Here is a 16,383-nt window from a genome sequence, read left to right as displayed (position 1 = left end):
GTATATAAATTCTCTAGCATTTATTTTGTGTCATTTTAAATTTATTTACTAGATTCTATCTGAGATTTTTTTTAAAAAATAAATTAGGGTACAATAATAGTCAATATCTATAGTGAACATATAATTTTCTCACAATCCCCTCTTCAGAAGTGTAAGGAACCATATCAAGTGGTGTGTATATGTGAGTGTGTGTGTCTACATATGCACATTTGTGCTCACTAGATTTAATTCTCTAGCTCACTCTGAATTATCTCATTGTTTTGAGTAGGCAATGCCATACTTAGACCCTAGGAAAACTGTAGAATTTTTCATGTTTTAAATCTGTAAAAAATAACTTTAATAATTATTTATTTAGCCTAGGCAACAAAGAGGACCCTAAGAGACATGCATGGGTTCACTTTGGAAGGAGAAAGGGACATGATATCCCGAGTAAATTGGGAGCTTGGGGGCAAGGGGAAGGCAGAGGGGAGAGAGGAGGAAGGAAGGGGAGTGGGGAAAATGTATGTCTTAATTTTAGAAAACATTTATTTAAATCTTTATCTCTATTTTTCTTTGATATGTAATGTTACATTTTATTTACTCTAAAAATAGTTGTACTCGTTTAATTTTTCTTGTAAGAATGAGCTGCATTGGTTCCTCCCCAGGGTTTTATGTGCAGCACCTGTAACACAGTGGGAATATATCTTAGATTCCTATATACATATGGCAACTAGTTCAAAGTAAGATAAACATATGACTGCAGACGTGATCCCCAAACCCTTCTATCTGAATGTGCTCTCAGTACAGACCAGAGGAGATTTAATGATTCTCTGTACCTATGCCTTAAAACTGTACATAGGGCTGGTGAGATGACTCAGTGGGTAACTGCACTGTCACCAAACCTCACCACCTGAGTTCCAGCCTCAGGACCAATGTGTGCGGAAGGAGAGAACTGACTTCCTGCAAGTCTAATCTCTGCATGTGCCTGTGTGCACACACATGCGTGCAAATGAGTGAATAAAAATGTAATTGAACAATATAGATGCCATCTGTCAGAGACTGCAGGAAGAGGACCACTGCAGGAAGGGAACTTGGAAAGGATGGTGACTAACAGTGTATTGTCCCTCCACATCTCTCGTGAAGGACACACGCTCACTGGAGTAGTGAATAAGAAAAGTAAGAGCATGCCTGGGAGGCCATGTTTTCTTCCCTTCATGCAGGCTCCATGCAGGCTGTGTCGATTTGGCCAAATTACTTAGTAACCTTCCCAGCCTCTGGCTCTCGGTTTCTACATGAAGGCAGCATCTGCCAAAGCTTCTACCATTGTTAACTGAGTTAAAGCAGATGGAAGGGGCCGAAGAGCACCTGGTACCTACTGACTACGTGTTTAACTGTTCTCTTGATATTATCAAATCTGAAATCGTGAGATAGCGTATCTGTTTACCTCTGAAGTCAAACGTTACAATATATTCGAGTTGTAGTGCAGTGTAAGCTGGTCCTAACGTATCTAACCGCTATAATGGCGGTCAGTTTCCCAACATGAACATGAACTTGTGTTCTCTCAATCCTTTGTACCTCTTTGCTTTTATACCATAAAGCGGTCCTCAGCCAAGGTGCCCCCGTAAGCAAATGTATTTCATGTAGGTGGATCACTGCAGGAAGTTAGGAGGAAGGAAGAGAGGCTGATGGCACTCCTGGTCTGCCTGGTGCCGCATGCCTGGTGCCTCCCGCCTGCAATCCTAACCCTTGAGGAGCTGAGCCTAAGGTGGGAGGGAGGCCAGTGTGGGACAAAATGACCCAGTGGGAGCCCATCTGCAGAACCCAAAGACTGGGAATGGAGCTCAGGAGGACCGCTTGCCTGACATCTTCACAGGCCTGGGCTCCATCCCCATGAACCACTGGACCTAAAGAGACAAAGAAGAAAAGAAAGAAAGACAAAAACTATTTATCTCATTCTCAAAGAATAGAAACTGGAACGAATGACCTGCCCCATAAAAGATACTTAGCTAACAGTGGTTGAATATGTGAAGATCGGATCTACATTGCTGCAGCTTTTAGTAATGTTTCAGTGAAATGAATTATTAAGGGGTAGGAAGCCAAAGAAAACCAGAGTTCCACATAGTCGTCTCTTTCCCCCATGTGCTGTTACCGTCTGTCTTAGCTTAAGGTGGCCTGGTGTTCTGTGACAGCTCGGAGAGAAGAATGACATAAAGATAGTCAGCTTGTAAAGAAGCTGAAGCCAGCGCTTCCAAATGTTCATGCTCCCCACCCTTTGGGGGCGTGGAGAATACGCTTTCAAAGGAAATGACAGACTTTTTCTCCTTCCTTCCTTCTCCTTCCCCTTCCTTCCTTCCTTCCTTCCTTCCTTCCTTCCTTCCTTCCTTCCTTCCTTCCTTCCTTCCTTCCTTCCTTCTCCTTCCCCTTCCTTTCCTCCTTCCTTCCTTCCCTCCTTCCTTCCTTCCTTCCTTCCTTCTTTCTTTCTTTCTTTCTTTCTTTCTTTCTTTCATTCTTTCTTTTCTTCCTGCACTGTGTTTTAACATGTCTGACAAATCTGGGAAATAATGGAAGATCACAACAATTCCTAAATATTACAATTTAGAAAATTAAAACTAGCAATTGGCAGGGGTGGGGGTGGGGTGGGCAGTGATGCACACGGTTTCCTATGTGCCAGGCAACTGGTCTACAACCAGCTGTGTCTGGAGCACAGGAGACATCAAGGGCCCGTGAAGTGGCTCAGCGGCGAAGTCATTTGCACTGCAAGCCTGGTGATCTGAGTTTGATTCCCATGTTCCCTCCCACCCAGGTACCAGTAACAGATGAGGAGAACTGAACCCACAAAATTGGTCTCTAATCTCTACACCCACACCATGACCTGTGTGCCCATAACACACGTCATACACACAGATGCACATACACGTATACAAAAATATAAAACTTTAAAGAGGAGATTAAATGTAGCCCCGGAAGATTTTCACAGAAAATGCTAGAAATTGCTGTGGAATGTTTTCTAAATTTGGCAGGACAAAGCAAAGTGGAAGAAAGTGTTAACTGTTGTTTGTGTTTCTGTCAGTATTGTACATTAGCCTGTCAGTGTAAGAAAATGCTGAGGTTTGAACTATACACAGCAATGACATCACAACACTTTGAAGCCGATTCAGACCCCTCAGGAAACCTCTCCAAAGAGGCTGTATACCAATAGAACGAAGAGGAGGAACGGCAGAACCCTGCTGTGGTTCAGTTTATTTTGAAGGTTGTGTTTGTATCTGGTTGTTTTTACTCATGTCTTATATTTTTGGATGTAGACTATTGTCTTTCATTAGTTAAGTTTCCCCTATGGAGTCTGGAAGTTATTGGGGAATTTAAAAAAAAAAGAATAATTTCTTATAGATTCTAGAGCTTTTTACTCTAATTTTCAATCTATACCAAGAAAGAAAATTTCCCACAGATCCTATATTTTTATTTAAAATGCACCAATTTAATGGCAATTTTAATATATTTAATATATGCTATAATAAAGTAAATTATTAGTATAACATTAATGTGTTTTATCAAGAATAGAAGAGGTTTTTATCAATCACTTCTAACCTAGGACAGTGTATCCTGTTTTCTAAGTTGCTTCTGCTCTGACATCTGACACTGTATAATTCAAAAGAAAAGAATTGAAGGTTGGCTCTCCTTGGTCTCCGGAGCCCTTCTTGTTTGTCTGCTTTGTGATTGGCTGCACAGTGTTGCTAGGCTTGTGTTTTTGTTCTTAGAAAAAGTTACGAAGTTGAAGGTGACCTATTTGAACTGCATCCTGTGGCTTTGCCTGCCTCGCTCTTTTCTCTGACCTCCCCCATCTTCTGAAGTTTAGAATTGTTTTTCAACCTATTCAGTTCATAAAGTTAGCAGACAGTATCTTTAACATTTTTAAGTTCTAATTGTGTGTCTGTGATGCACTGATTAAAATACTATTATTTAAATTGCTTAAATGTGTTTGGATTTGCTGACGTAAAACAAGGTCTAAGACAGAGAGGAAATACATTTTTTAAAAAAAAAACTACCTATTATAAAAACTAAAGGCTATCCAGATGTCAGTAATATCTTCATTAGTAAGAATTCAGAAGGTTTTTTGTTTCATTTTGTTTTGTTTTCCAGTTGAAATATACCATGAAATATAAATTAATAGTTAGAGGAAACTCTGTCTCAAAAAAAAAACTAAATAAATAAATAAATTGTTATTAGGTCAAATTTTTGTGATTTAGGATAAAGGCTATAAACAAACATCTGGTACTTTGTTACTGAAGGGTGGGGTTGACTTCATTCGTGTCTTCTTGAGGAGACTAGAAAGATCGACAGTCTTCAGGTCAGGCCACATGCAAGCTCTATTGGCAGGTGAGATCGTTTCTAGCATAACAAGCCGTTCAGCACAGCCGAGGCCAGAGCCTTGTCTCTTTCAGCCTCTGTTGGCATTGATGTGAACTAGATTCCCCCAGCAATGTGTCAGAAGCAGCAGAAGTCCACGGAGCAGTCCCTGAGCCTGAAGACCTGGCCCAAGCCTTGTGTGTGTAACCTGAAGAGCTACAGACTGGCTTGGGTCCTCCAAACCCGCCCTGAGTTCTAGGGAACAGACGGTGAGATGTGTCACAGTCAGAAAATGGCAGAATTCAAGTGCATTTTAAATTTATACTCTTTTATCAAGCAATATTACCAAAATTATTTCATAAATAATGTCTAAAATTGTAAAATTTTATGAACAAATGATTTTTTATGTTGGAATAAAGATAAATTAACTACCAAGTCAGTGAGAATGATGAGAATAATTTATATTTTAAGCAGTTTGAAAATAAGTTACAGATAGTAGTTGCAGTATTCCTGACTTTTCTTAAGTTCATGATACTGAGAAAACTGATTTACACAGATAATTAGTTGTGTTTAATCATCATGTTCCGTCAAAAACATAGAACCCTTGATAAAAGCAGGAATTGAGTGGAAAGAGCAGAATCTCAAAGCTAAGATAAAAATGTATAGATTATGAAGTTCATTTGCTCTTCATGGTGAGCTGGGGAGGACTACAGCTAGCTACTAGAGGGACTTACAGGCTACGTGGTTTCTTCCCAGCTTCTCCCTTGTTTTCCTCCCTTCCTCTTTTTTCCCAGACAGATTAACAGACAAGATGACTACCCACTCAATGCCCTGCAGAGCCCAAGCTACCTGCTCTCTGTGTGTGAGAGTTCTGCGTTCTGACCCTGCAGGGTTTTTTCTTTTTTTTTTATATATTATTTATTTGCATGTTGAAGAGACTAAATCCATATAGTTCACATCCAGTAAATATTTGCAGTTAATGCATAACTGACTGATTATGTAATGTCAAGATTTCTATAAATTGTTAAAATAAACAACATTGACTTTTGTACATAATCCTATATCAAAATACATTTTTAATATTAAAGAAGAAAGCAATCATCTAAATGCAGTTTTATTTTAGTACTTTCAATCCACAAAAAATAAGAAGAAAAAAATAGGATCTATTACTACAAAGGAAGCGCTCCTGAATTCTGTTCAAATTCAAGTTCAGGTGAAAAACATAATTTAAAAAAAACAGTATTATTTCTTTCTTCTAGGAGGATATTTTAAGAAAGTGGGTTGTGGTCAGGTGGTGATGGTGCACACCTTTAATCTCGGGATTCGGGAGGCAGAGGCAGGCGGCAGGCGGATCTCTGTGAGTTTGAGGCTGACCTGGTCTACAAGAGCTAGTTCCAGGACAGGCACCAAAGCTACACAAAGATACCCTGCCTCGAAAAACCAATAAATAAATAAATGGGGGAAAAAATAAAAGAAAAAGAAAGTGGGTTGTAACAAGCAGAAGTAAATACATCCATTTGTAGAACTCGTGTGTCCTGAATTTTTCCCCACTCTTTGGGTAAAGAGGAAATAGTACGAGGTGGCTGAGGGAGTTTTTGGAGAGCAGAATACACAGCAAAGTTCAGTGAACGGCAACTTGTTTTTAAGACTTAAGGACATGCAAGTGGTCACCACATGTCGCCCCGTGTCTTGTGCCCATGCCAAGAATCTACGACTCAGTACTTTCTTGGAAAGCCATAGACCTTAGAAGGAGGTAACTGCAGGGAAGTCTCAAAGATTAATGGGCTAAGGTGGAGTGGGAATCCTTTGACTTATACACACAGAGCACAGGTAGAGGGCGCTGTTCCCCACTTATCACCAGGCTTGGGGGTGGCGTGGGAGAGAGGCACTGAATAGTGAGTATAAACAAAAGATAACTTGATTTTTACATTTTTATCCTTATTATTTTGTTTTTTTTTTAAATCAAAATTATCTGTAGCATTAATAAAGGCGTATACTTCATGATTGGACTAGTGATCATTAATATGCATTTAGCCCAAGCACTATACTTTAGCCAAGAATTTCCTCTATAAAAGAAATGGAACTTGAGAATCGAGTTCCATCAGGTCCATGGGCTCAGAATGAGTTCAAGATTGAGGTGTGAGGGCTGGAATGTGGCTCAATGGTAGAAGGCTTGCCTCCTATGTCCAAAACCAAAAATCATCTGTGACAACATCAATAGATTTGGTTTTGATCTCTTTTGAAAAGTTTGTAAATTTAGGTATAAATGAAGTCTAGTCCCTAAAACCTATTAATATTAAAATGACACAATATGTATGTATTCATAGTCTGAGGAATATTCTCTATTTGCAATGCCACGTGTTTAGTGTCTTTAGCTACCTTTGACTTGTTTCGGCTATCGGCACAGCACGTCCTTTAAAGCCTTTGGTAGCTCCTGGAGTTGATGTGGGATTCCCCTCTCTGTGCTGTGAATATCACTGGTTAATAAAGGAGCTGCTTTGGGCCTATAGCTGAGCTATAGGGGAGCAGAGCTAGGCAGGGAAAACTAAAGGGAAGGCTGGGAGAAAGAAGGCGGAGTCAGAGAGAAGCCATGTAGCCCTGCCAGAGACAGACACAGGAACTTTATCCTGTAAGCCCGAGCCTCGTGGCAATACACAGATTATTAGACATGGGTTAAATTAAGATGTAAGAGTTAGCCAATAAGAAGCTAGAGCTAATGGGCCAAGCAGTGATTTAATGAACACAGTTTCGGTGTGGTTATTTCGGGGCTGAGCGGCTGGGAATCAACAAGCAGCTCCTCCTACATGGAGTCATTAAAGACCAGCTGTCAATCACCACGCGCACTCACCCTTTTTCTGACCCTCATAGTGTTTCAAATCAGATCCATTCCTTTCCAGCTCAGCGATGCTGAGAAGCAGCAATATGCCGAAAGCTGTGTGTTCTGAACACATGCTATTTAACTTCCTATCTCAACAGAGTGTCTTCCCTAGCGCTGCACCCTAGATGGCCCCGAGGATATTTAAAGCCAGGCTTGGTTACAAAATGTTCCACGTATCTCGTCAGACAATGGTATGTGTGCAGGCAGGGTCTGACTTGCACTTTCCTGCCGACTTAACAGGTGACCACGCATGCCGCTGCCAGAACCTTCTCTTGCTAGTGCAAGGAAGGAAGCGGGCCCAGAAGTCCAAACAGCCTGGGAGTACCTGTGGCTTCCCAAGGAGAAGGGAAGAGGCTGAAAAACAGAGCTAAACCTGGAACAAGCTGAGCTTCCCTGCCTCTGAGGACACGTGGCAGCCCCCACGTCTCCACATCGTTAACAGAACAGTGTTGAACTCACTGTTCAGGTCTCAAGTGGGCTATGGTTTTTAATGGAAACACCTCTTTAGAACTCACATCCTGTTGGCTGGGCACTAAGGCACCGGAGATGCATTCTGATCTTCACGGCTGGGCATTCTTTTGAGACAACTCAGATAATGTGTCCGTCACTCAGTGAATATTGTGAACCACTTTAAGAAGCTTGATTAGTTTCTAAGACCTTTCTCTTGTTAGAAGAGGATGCAGGCACTGTGCGGAGCGTTTAGAAGGTCTGTTGGGTGCAGTGGTCAATGGTGCAGATATGGAGACCATGAGGTCATAGAGGTCTGGGGAGAAACAGTAAGAATGACAGGGATAGAGATGGGAGGGAGACCCTAAGACGGAGACCCAGATCACGCCTGCCTCCCTCACTTTCCTGATCTCAACCCAAGGAAAAGCAAGGGAGAGCAAATGTCTTTCTTTAATCCTGCTTTCTTTTCTTTCCTAGCACCAAGAACTTAAGCTACTACAACAGCTAAATGTTAACTTTATATTCCTTAAAAGAAACAGCTTCAAGCTGGGCAGTCCTGGCACACGCCTTTAATTCTAGCACTTGGGAGGCAGAGGCAGGCAGATCTCTGGGTTGAGGCCAGCCTGTCTACAGATCTAGTTCCAGGACACCAAGGTGGTCACACAGAGAAACCCTGTCATGAGGGTAAAAGTGGGGGGAGGCTTCATAAAGTGACTGCTGTTTGGATGGGGAGGTTGTTTGTTTTTTAATCAGAAAGAAATGGGTCCTAATTCCAGATTGCTTTTTACTACTTGTGACCTTGGACAAGTCACTGACTGTCCACTGGGTTTCTATTTCACAACTTCAGACAATAAGGTATGTGGTTTGTTTCTGCTCGTTTACTCTTTTGGCCTTTTGGGAGGCCCGCCACCCAGTTCCCAAATAAATCACACACGGAGGCTTAGTCTTAGTTATGAATACCTGGCCTTAGCTTGGCTTGTTTCTTGCCAGCTTTTCTTAAATTATCCCTTCTATCTTTGGCCTCACGGCTTTTATCTTTCTCTATTCCTGAATTCCTTTTCTTTCCTTCGTACTGTGTCTGGCTGTGTAGCTGGACGGCTGGGCCCTGAAGTCCTCCTTCCTCTCTTATTCCTAGAGCCTTCTCCCAGATTTCTCCTCACAGTCTCTCTGCCTGCCAGCCCCGCCTATTCCTCTCTCCTGCCTTGCCATTGGCAGTTCAGCGCTTTATTAGACCATCGGGTGTTTTAGGCAGGCGCAGTAACACAGCTTCAGAGTTAAACAAATGCAGCATAAACAAAAGGAACACACCTTAAAATAATATTCTGTAACAAGGGTGATGGAAGCTTCTTTATGTGTGTACATGCTTATTGTCTGAAACATAGGAGCTGGTAAGTTACTGGTCCTTTTTATCATCAGCCTGGAAACCCAAACATATATTTTAACACACTGAATAGGGGTGAGGTTAAAATGACTTTTTAATTTAAAACCACAAAGGCTTTTTAGAATACTATTTGTTTACCAGTATGGCCCACATTTTTAAATACGTTGTGCAGGGATTTGAAACATTTGACATCTATAAAAGACGAAGCCTTAAGTAAGAGGGAAAGCAAAGATTGGTCAGCGGTTTTGCTGCCTTAAAGTGATATAATTGTGAAAACTCAACAGTGAAAAAACACTGAGCACGTAAGAATAATTAAAACTGATTTCAGTGCAGAAGGGGTGTTACCGTACCTAAACCATGAGGTTGAAAAGGAAAACATGCTTAGCAGACCAGCGCTCTGGAACAGCAGGAAGATACAAGTTGGAGGGGATCTTTGTTGACAAAATTAGCAAGACCAGCACTTATGCTAAGTGGAGTGTTTTAAATGATGGCTAGGGAGTTTGGACTACATAAATTTGACAGATGCCACACCCGCTCTTCTTTACTTATTTATATGCACTGGTGTTTTATATACGTGTGTGTGTGTGTGTGTGTGTGTGTGTGTGTGTGTGTGTGTGCTGGATTCTTTGGAACTGGAGTTATGGACAGCTGTGAGCTGCCATGTGGGTGCTGGGAATCGAACCCAGGTCTTCCAGAAGAGTATCCAGTACTCTTAACCACTGGGCCACCTCTCTAGGCCATGCCTCACCTGCTCTTTAAGAGCCTCTTTGGTTTAAAGGCTGAATCCATTTTGCTACATTTTAACCGGTTAGTGGACACAGTATGACCCCAGTGAATACATGTGCAAATCTGTACTTTTGGTTGGCAGCATCAAGTGTGTGGGCTCTGAAGCGTGACCACTATCGGTTATTTTACTGAGTTAGATTGATAACTATGCTTTCTACTAGACCACAGCTATTCCATCATATGAACTGATTATAATTTTTAAAGACCTAATGAGTTCAGTGAAGATACTTGAGCAGGAGAGCAAATAATTTGAGAATCGTCACCTACGTCTCAAGAGCTACAGTACAGTGGAGCTCACCAGCTTCTCAAACAGAAATCCGCCCTCACTGCTGAATCTGGCCTGCATTCGCCATGCGCCACGCCACCCTCTCACCTTGCCAAGGTTGCCTCATCCACTTCTTTGACATCTCTCTGCTCCCCATTTTGCTTCGCCCAGCACTGTTTTTCTATCCCTTAGCTAAATGCAGGTAGAATGTTACCCTTTTGTTTAAACTCTTTTTTTTATTATTTATTTATTAAAGATTTCTGTCTCTTCCCCGCCACCGCCTCCCATTTCCCTCCCCCTCCCCCAATCAAGTTTCCCTCCCTCGTCAGCCCAAAGAGCAATCAGGGTTCCCTGCCCTGTGGGAAGTCCAAGGACCACCCACCTCCATCCAGGTCGAGTAAGGTGAGCATCCAAACTGCCTAGGCTCCCACAAAGCCAGTATGTGCAGCAGGATCAAAAACCCATTGTCATTGTTCTTGAGTTCTCAGTAGTCCTCATTGTCCACTATGTTCAGCGAGTCCGGTTTTATCCTTGGCTTTTTCAGACCCAGGCCAGCTGGCCTTGGTGAGTTCCCGATAGAACATCCCCATTGTCTCAGTGTGTGGGTGCACCCCTCGCGGTCCTGAGTTCCTTGCTTGTGCTCTCTCTCCTTCTGCTCCTGATTTGGACCTTGAGATTTCTGTCCGGTGCTCCAATGTGGGTCTTTGTCTCTGTTTCCTTTCCTCGCCTGATGAAGGTTAATATTCAGGAAGATGCCTATATGATTTTCTTTGGGTTCTCCTTCTTATTTAGCTTCTCTAGGATCACTAATTATAGGCTCAATGTCCTTTATTTATGGCTAGAAACCAAATATGAGTGAGTACATCCCATGATCCTCTTTTTGGGTCTGGAATACCTCACTCAGGATAGTGTTTTCTATTTCCATCCATTTGCATGCAAAATTCAAGAAGTCCTTGTTTTTTACTGCTGAGTAGTACTCTAATATGTATATATTCCATACTTTCTTCATCCATTCTTCCATTGAAGGGCATCTAGGTTGTTTCCAGGTTCTGGCAATTACAAACAATGCTGCTATGAACATAGTTGAGCATATACTTTTGTTGTATGATAAGGCATCATGACTCCATAGGACCCTTGAGAATGAAACGCACATTCCTTAATGAAAGTTGAATAATATAGTACCTAAAATTGCCTACATTTGCCTCCGTCTGGTACTCTCCTTCCTCTCTGCTCCAGACCCAATCACTTCCCTTCCTTTGGCTTCCCTTACAAGACCACGTTCTCCTGTGGCTGTCCTTTCTCATATGCTCCAGGCCCCCAAAATCTCCCCTGAATTTTCTTACCAAGACCTCTCTGCTGATCCTCCCAGCTCTATCAAAGGTGTTTTTCCCTTCAGAAAGCTTATTTTGACCACTCCATGCCAGGACTCTGACTATTCATAGTTCGATGCCAGGACCAAGTCCTTTGGTATGGCTGTGCTTTGCACCAGTGTATTGGAAGAGATGAAGGTTTCGGGCATCCTGCTAGGAACACATGCAGAGAAAATGAATCTCACTTCGACACAGCTCGTGATTTGGCCCAAAACATTTTTAGAGGACAGGAAATTTCTATTACTTCTTTCATCAGATGCCAGGATTCTTCCTAAAAGGAATGAAATGTTGAAGTAAAATGTTCAAATAGCAGACTTTTTAGAATAGCTCCTGGTCTGTGCTGAGAACTCTCGGCAAATATGGAAATTCTAGCCCTTTCCAGGCCTGCTAGGATGCTCGTCTCTGCATTCGGGGCTTATGACATGCTCAGTGTGTCCAACACTGGACATCCTCAGTATGACTTCTGGCCACTCAAGAAATGAAATTCTTAAGTAAACATGAGCTTTCTATTAAATTATTTGGAGCAAAAAAACATTCCCAGAAGTGAAAGGCACTTAGTGTTGCAGGACAATTAATACATTTGTTGGAACTCACTGTCACTGTAGATTTATTTAGGGCAGTGCTTTTTAGAGTTTTTAATAGACAGTAAAGTGACTAATCCACAGTACTGTCTATGCAAGCAAACAGAACTCTTTGGAACTATTTAGGTCAGTCTTTATAGAGACCATAAAGGAATCTTGGGCATTTAATAGCTTGAAGGTTCTCAGTAAACTACTGAATTAGAATGTAAGTTAAATTTTTTTTCTTTTCCTATAAGACAGAATTAAATAATTGGAACTTTCTGGGAAAAGTTCTATTTGGAGCTTCTAATTTAGTTCAGTATATTTGAACTATTTCTTCAATAAATACTTACCAAGCTCTAAATATTAGACAATATATATGCAATACAAAGCTTTGGCTTTGACATTTAATTATTTTAAACCACCTTAGAATCAGCTGGATGTATGCTTCTCCTTTGTGTCTTTGAATAGAAAGGTGGACACTCACTATTTTTGCAATGGACAGCCATTTTAATATAAGAGCCATGGTATGCCCTGCTAAATTAAACCTATAACTTCAGAAAATAAAGTCACAGCTCCACGGTTCCAGAGGCATCAGTTTTCATGTACTTTGCTCACTTTTAAACTAGCTTTGGCAAATCTCAACCCCACAAATAAGTACATTTATTTCTCCGAGTCACTCATTTACTGCCGGTTTATTTGAGGGAGTAGCAGCTGCTTTGAATTGAGTGACTTAATGGATTTGTATTGCTTGTTTATGGCTGAATGGAGATTTGATTGTATCATTTATTTTTGTGGCTCTTCGGTGGAACAGCGCTTAGACCTCTCTGTATAACCCTAACCCAAAGTGGCTTGCTTCTCTTAGTTAAAAAAGAAAAGATTTGGGGTGCTTAATAACAAATTGTAACATCGATCTTGCCTGGAGAAGAAAAATAAAGAGTAACATTTTTAACCTTTTGACTTTCTAAACAAGAACCATCAAGAGCAGAAAGGGCAACTTAGTCTTCTCTGGCAACTGTAACCTCAACTGCTAACACCGAAACTTACTTTCATTCGTGTAGTGTCTGTCAGTGGTTAGTGATGTAAGCTCCATTTATGTCCTTCTATGGATGTGTTCCAACCTCTTTCTTCTTTTTCTTAACCTGAACATGTAAGCTTTTGAAAACACAAGCATAGAAAAAGAGATCTAATTTAGCAGGTTTTTGTGCTTAAGAAATGAATAAAGCTGCCAAAAGAAGGAAATGGGATTGGCAGCTTTATGTCCTAAAACTCTGTTTTTCCAAGTTCCTCATTAGATTTCAGAGAGAAGATTTTTTTTTCTTTGTTGTAACACAGGGTATGTGTGAAGGAATATTGGAAATTATAATGCCATGGACTATAGTCAAGACAATCGGGAGACCTGCTGCCAAGGAAAATGATATTTATAGTTTCTACATCGTTTGCCAAAAATAATTGTTACATTGTATATAGGCCACGATCTCCTGCTTCTACGTTCTGCAGCCATTTTGTGTGGTTCGGGCCTCCGAAGAAAAGGATAATTTCAGTAGTTTGTACAATTTAAGGAAAACTGGATTCCTTCTGGTGTTGCCAGAGCTGGTCTAGGGAACACTGCTGACTGCCTGTAGGTAAATAGCAGGCCCATGCCCGGGAAAGCGGAGGGCAGGTCGCCTTTCCCTGAGTCCTGGGACAGAAGATGCTTCTTCCTGCCAGGGACCCACCCAGCGGGCTGGTTCTCACACCGAGACCTAGCTCCTCGCTGGGCGCTCGGCCTTCCAGCTTGTTTTTGCTGGCCCGGTCTGCAAGCTCCCCACCCCGGGCGCCAAGGGGCGGGGCTGCAAGTCCCCGCGGGCCGGCATTGGCTGGCGCGCCCGCCCCGGCGGTGGAGTGACGGGCGCGGGGCGGGGCCTCGCGGCTTGTTTGTCAGTGCCGCCTGCCCCGCCCCCGCCGTGCGCTGAGTGAAGCGCTGCAGCGATCACGGCCGCAGCCGTCCCGGCGACATGCGTCTGGCCGCTGCAGCGAACGAGGCGTACGCAGCCTCGCTGGCCGTCTCGGAGCTGCTGGGCTGCCACCAGTGCGGCTGGGGCCGCGGCCAGGACGAGGTACCCGGCGGGCGAGGGCTGGGGGCGGGCGGGCCGAGCACCGCCGACGCTCGCACCCGCAGCTTCGCGAACGCCCCCTCGGGGGCTGGGCGGCCTGGGCGATGGGACTGGCGTGCTCGGCGGGCCACCCGGTCACCTAAGCGGTGGCCTCGGGACCGAATAACGTCTGCTGGGCTGGAGCGCACAGGTGGGAGCTGCAGAGCTGAAGTCTCGGGTCAGGCAGCCTGTGGATTTTCCCCTCTGGTGCCCTGTCAAAACAGATCGTTCAGTCACCCTTCCCTCGCCGACGTGGATTTGGAAACACATTTGAGTCGGTTAAATGATACCGCCTGGAATAAAATCGCCACTCAAGCCCTGTGCCGCTCTTCGCAGCGTTTGCCCCTGTTAACACATCCCTGCTTTGCCTGATTTGGCCTGCAGGACCATCGGAGGTGCTTTGTAGGTATTTTTGTAAATGGTGCAAATAGGATGATGTTTGGAAATTGCTAATATAACCTTCCCCAAAATTCGAACATTAAAAGGCTTTGCCTCTAAAGGGAGGAGAGAGAAATACTGAAATTGGAATTGAAATCAGAATGTTGGGTTGTCTTAGCTCAAGAAATCTAAACGTGAATAACGCGAATAATCTCCTTGTTGTTTTGCACATTAAAATGGTATAGGTCTAAATGTTTAACATTCTGTTCACCGGCACACTGCATAGAGTCATGAAAACTTAAATGGCCCCTTGGAAGGTATAGAGCACCAAGTGTTGTTTCCTAGATGTTTACATTCCTGGATACTTTGCTTGCTGCTCGTTTACAAATACCAGAACAACCTTTCAATTTTTCTAAAGCCCAGCAGTGGACTGCTTCTTAGCATGCGGAAGACCCTCAGCATCAACAAATAAGTAACCGGCAAAACATTGCTCTGGGAGCTTTCCTAAAAACAGGCCACAGCGTGAAAGTGTTGAGTTAGCATTTACAGTTTGTGTGTGCAGACCATCACACCCGTATCTGCTCTCTCTCTCTCTCTCTCTCTCTCTCTCTCTCTCTCTCTCTCTCTGTCTCTGTCTTTCTCAGTAGGAAGGAGCCCCAGTGGTCATGCATGAACCGCTCTGTTGTTTCTGACAGCATTTGTGGGCGAGATCTTCAGCTCGGACTCGGACTCTTCAAAGATCTGAAGCAGCTTGTGTGTTGATTCTAGCAGTGCCTGTGGGGTTGTGCTCAACAAACTAGGAAGGTTTGCATAGCTAGCTCTATTTAGCACTTGTCCCTTCCCCAAAAAACATACTGGCACAGCTCTCTCCAGTAGCAAGCTTCCTCCTCCTCTTTCTCCTCTTCCCCCTTCCCCCCTCCCTCCTCACTGTCCCAACCCAGGACCCTATACATGCTAGGCAAATTCAGTACCACTGAGCCACATCCCCAGCCCAAATCTAAAACTTTGAAGTCAGGAAGTTTTTCATTTTCTAAACCATGGTTCATGGAACACACACAAAGAGGCACCTAACTTCCTGTGCTTTTAATAGCCTAGCCGTGTTAATGACAATCTGAAGAAGTACAGTACATTTTGCCACAGCTCAAGAAATCTAAGTGTGAACACTCTTCCGCTCTTCTCTTTTCTACTGGAGTCCTTTGAATGGTAGAAAGTCTACTTTATGCTATATAGACAAGGATTTTCCCAGAAGAGAGAGCGTGGGATTAAGGCTTTAACTTTTGGTCAAACCTTTTGCTTTCTCTGCCTTGTTGAAATACCATTTCTACTTGTGTGAATTTTTAAGAAAACAAGCTTGACATAAGTGTTGTGGTAAGTCAGGTGCTAAAATATCTAGCTGGAATTTTTTCATGTATCAAGTAGACAAAAATGCTTCGAATAATTTCCTTACTTTTTAGATTGAACAAACGCTTTGGTTTTGCATTTGTAGCCAGTCATTCATTCTTAAGGAGACTGATGTAGGTCTGTACCCGTATGTAAGCGTTCACCAGCGCGAAGCACGCGACTGGAACGGCGCTTCCCCTACAAGAACTGTTCATACGGTGGCACAGCACATACCGTTTCTGTGGCACTGCTGGTGGCCACTGAGAGTTCATATTCTGAAATCAATTCTTGCTGTCGTGCATCGATAGAGGAAACAGGTCAGACTGTGATGGTGGGGGCTGTGGTCATCTCTTTCAAAGAGGGTGGGTATTCTTGGATCTCATGCTGGCTTGTCCAGCCACACCTTCACAGACAGCCTGTGAGGTTTATACCTGATCAACATCTGTGGCTGCTCTTCAGCCCAACCATCTGTTCTTGGCA

The 16,383-nt window shown here is 43.0% G+C and overlaps 1 protein-coding gene across 2 annotated transcripts in view; it reads left to right on the top strand.

Moving 5' to 3' along the window:
* The window catches only part of Sesn1 (sestrin 1), a 112,214-nt gene that overhangs the window by 71,897 nt on the left and 23,934 nt on the right, over positions 1 to 16,383 (top strand). Inside the window, exon 1 of one of the 2 annotated variants that reach the window (XM_050120496.1) lies at positions 13,943 to 14,109. The exons of the other annotated variant lie outside the window; for it this stretch is intronic. Coding sequence (XP_049976453.1) covers positions 14,008 to 14,109 — 102 coding nt within the window. The 5' untranslated portion in view covers positions 13,943 to 14,007. Of the gene's footprint in view, positions 1 to 13,942; positions 14,110 to 16,383 lie in introns of those variants that run through there. 2 annotated transcript variants of the gene reach the window in all.

This window comes from Alexandromys fortis, unplaced genomic scaffold, assembly GCF_014885135.2.
Source record: "Alexandromys fortis isolate MF-2015 unplaced genomic scaffold, M_Fortis_MF-2015_v1.1 scaffold_175, whole genome shotgun sequence".
Taxonomy (NCBI): domain Eukaryota; kingdom Metazoa; phylum Chordata; class Mammalia; order Rodentia; family Cricetidae; genus Alexandromys; species Alexandromys fortis.
Note: the sequence above shows the minus strand (reverse complement) of the source record. Positions and strands in the feature narration are given on the sequence as shown.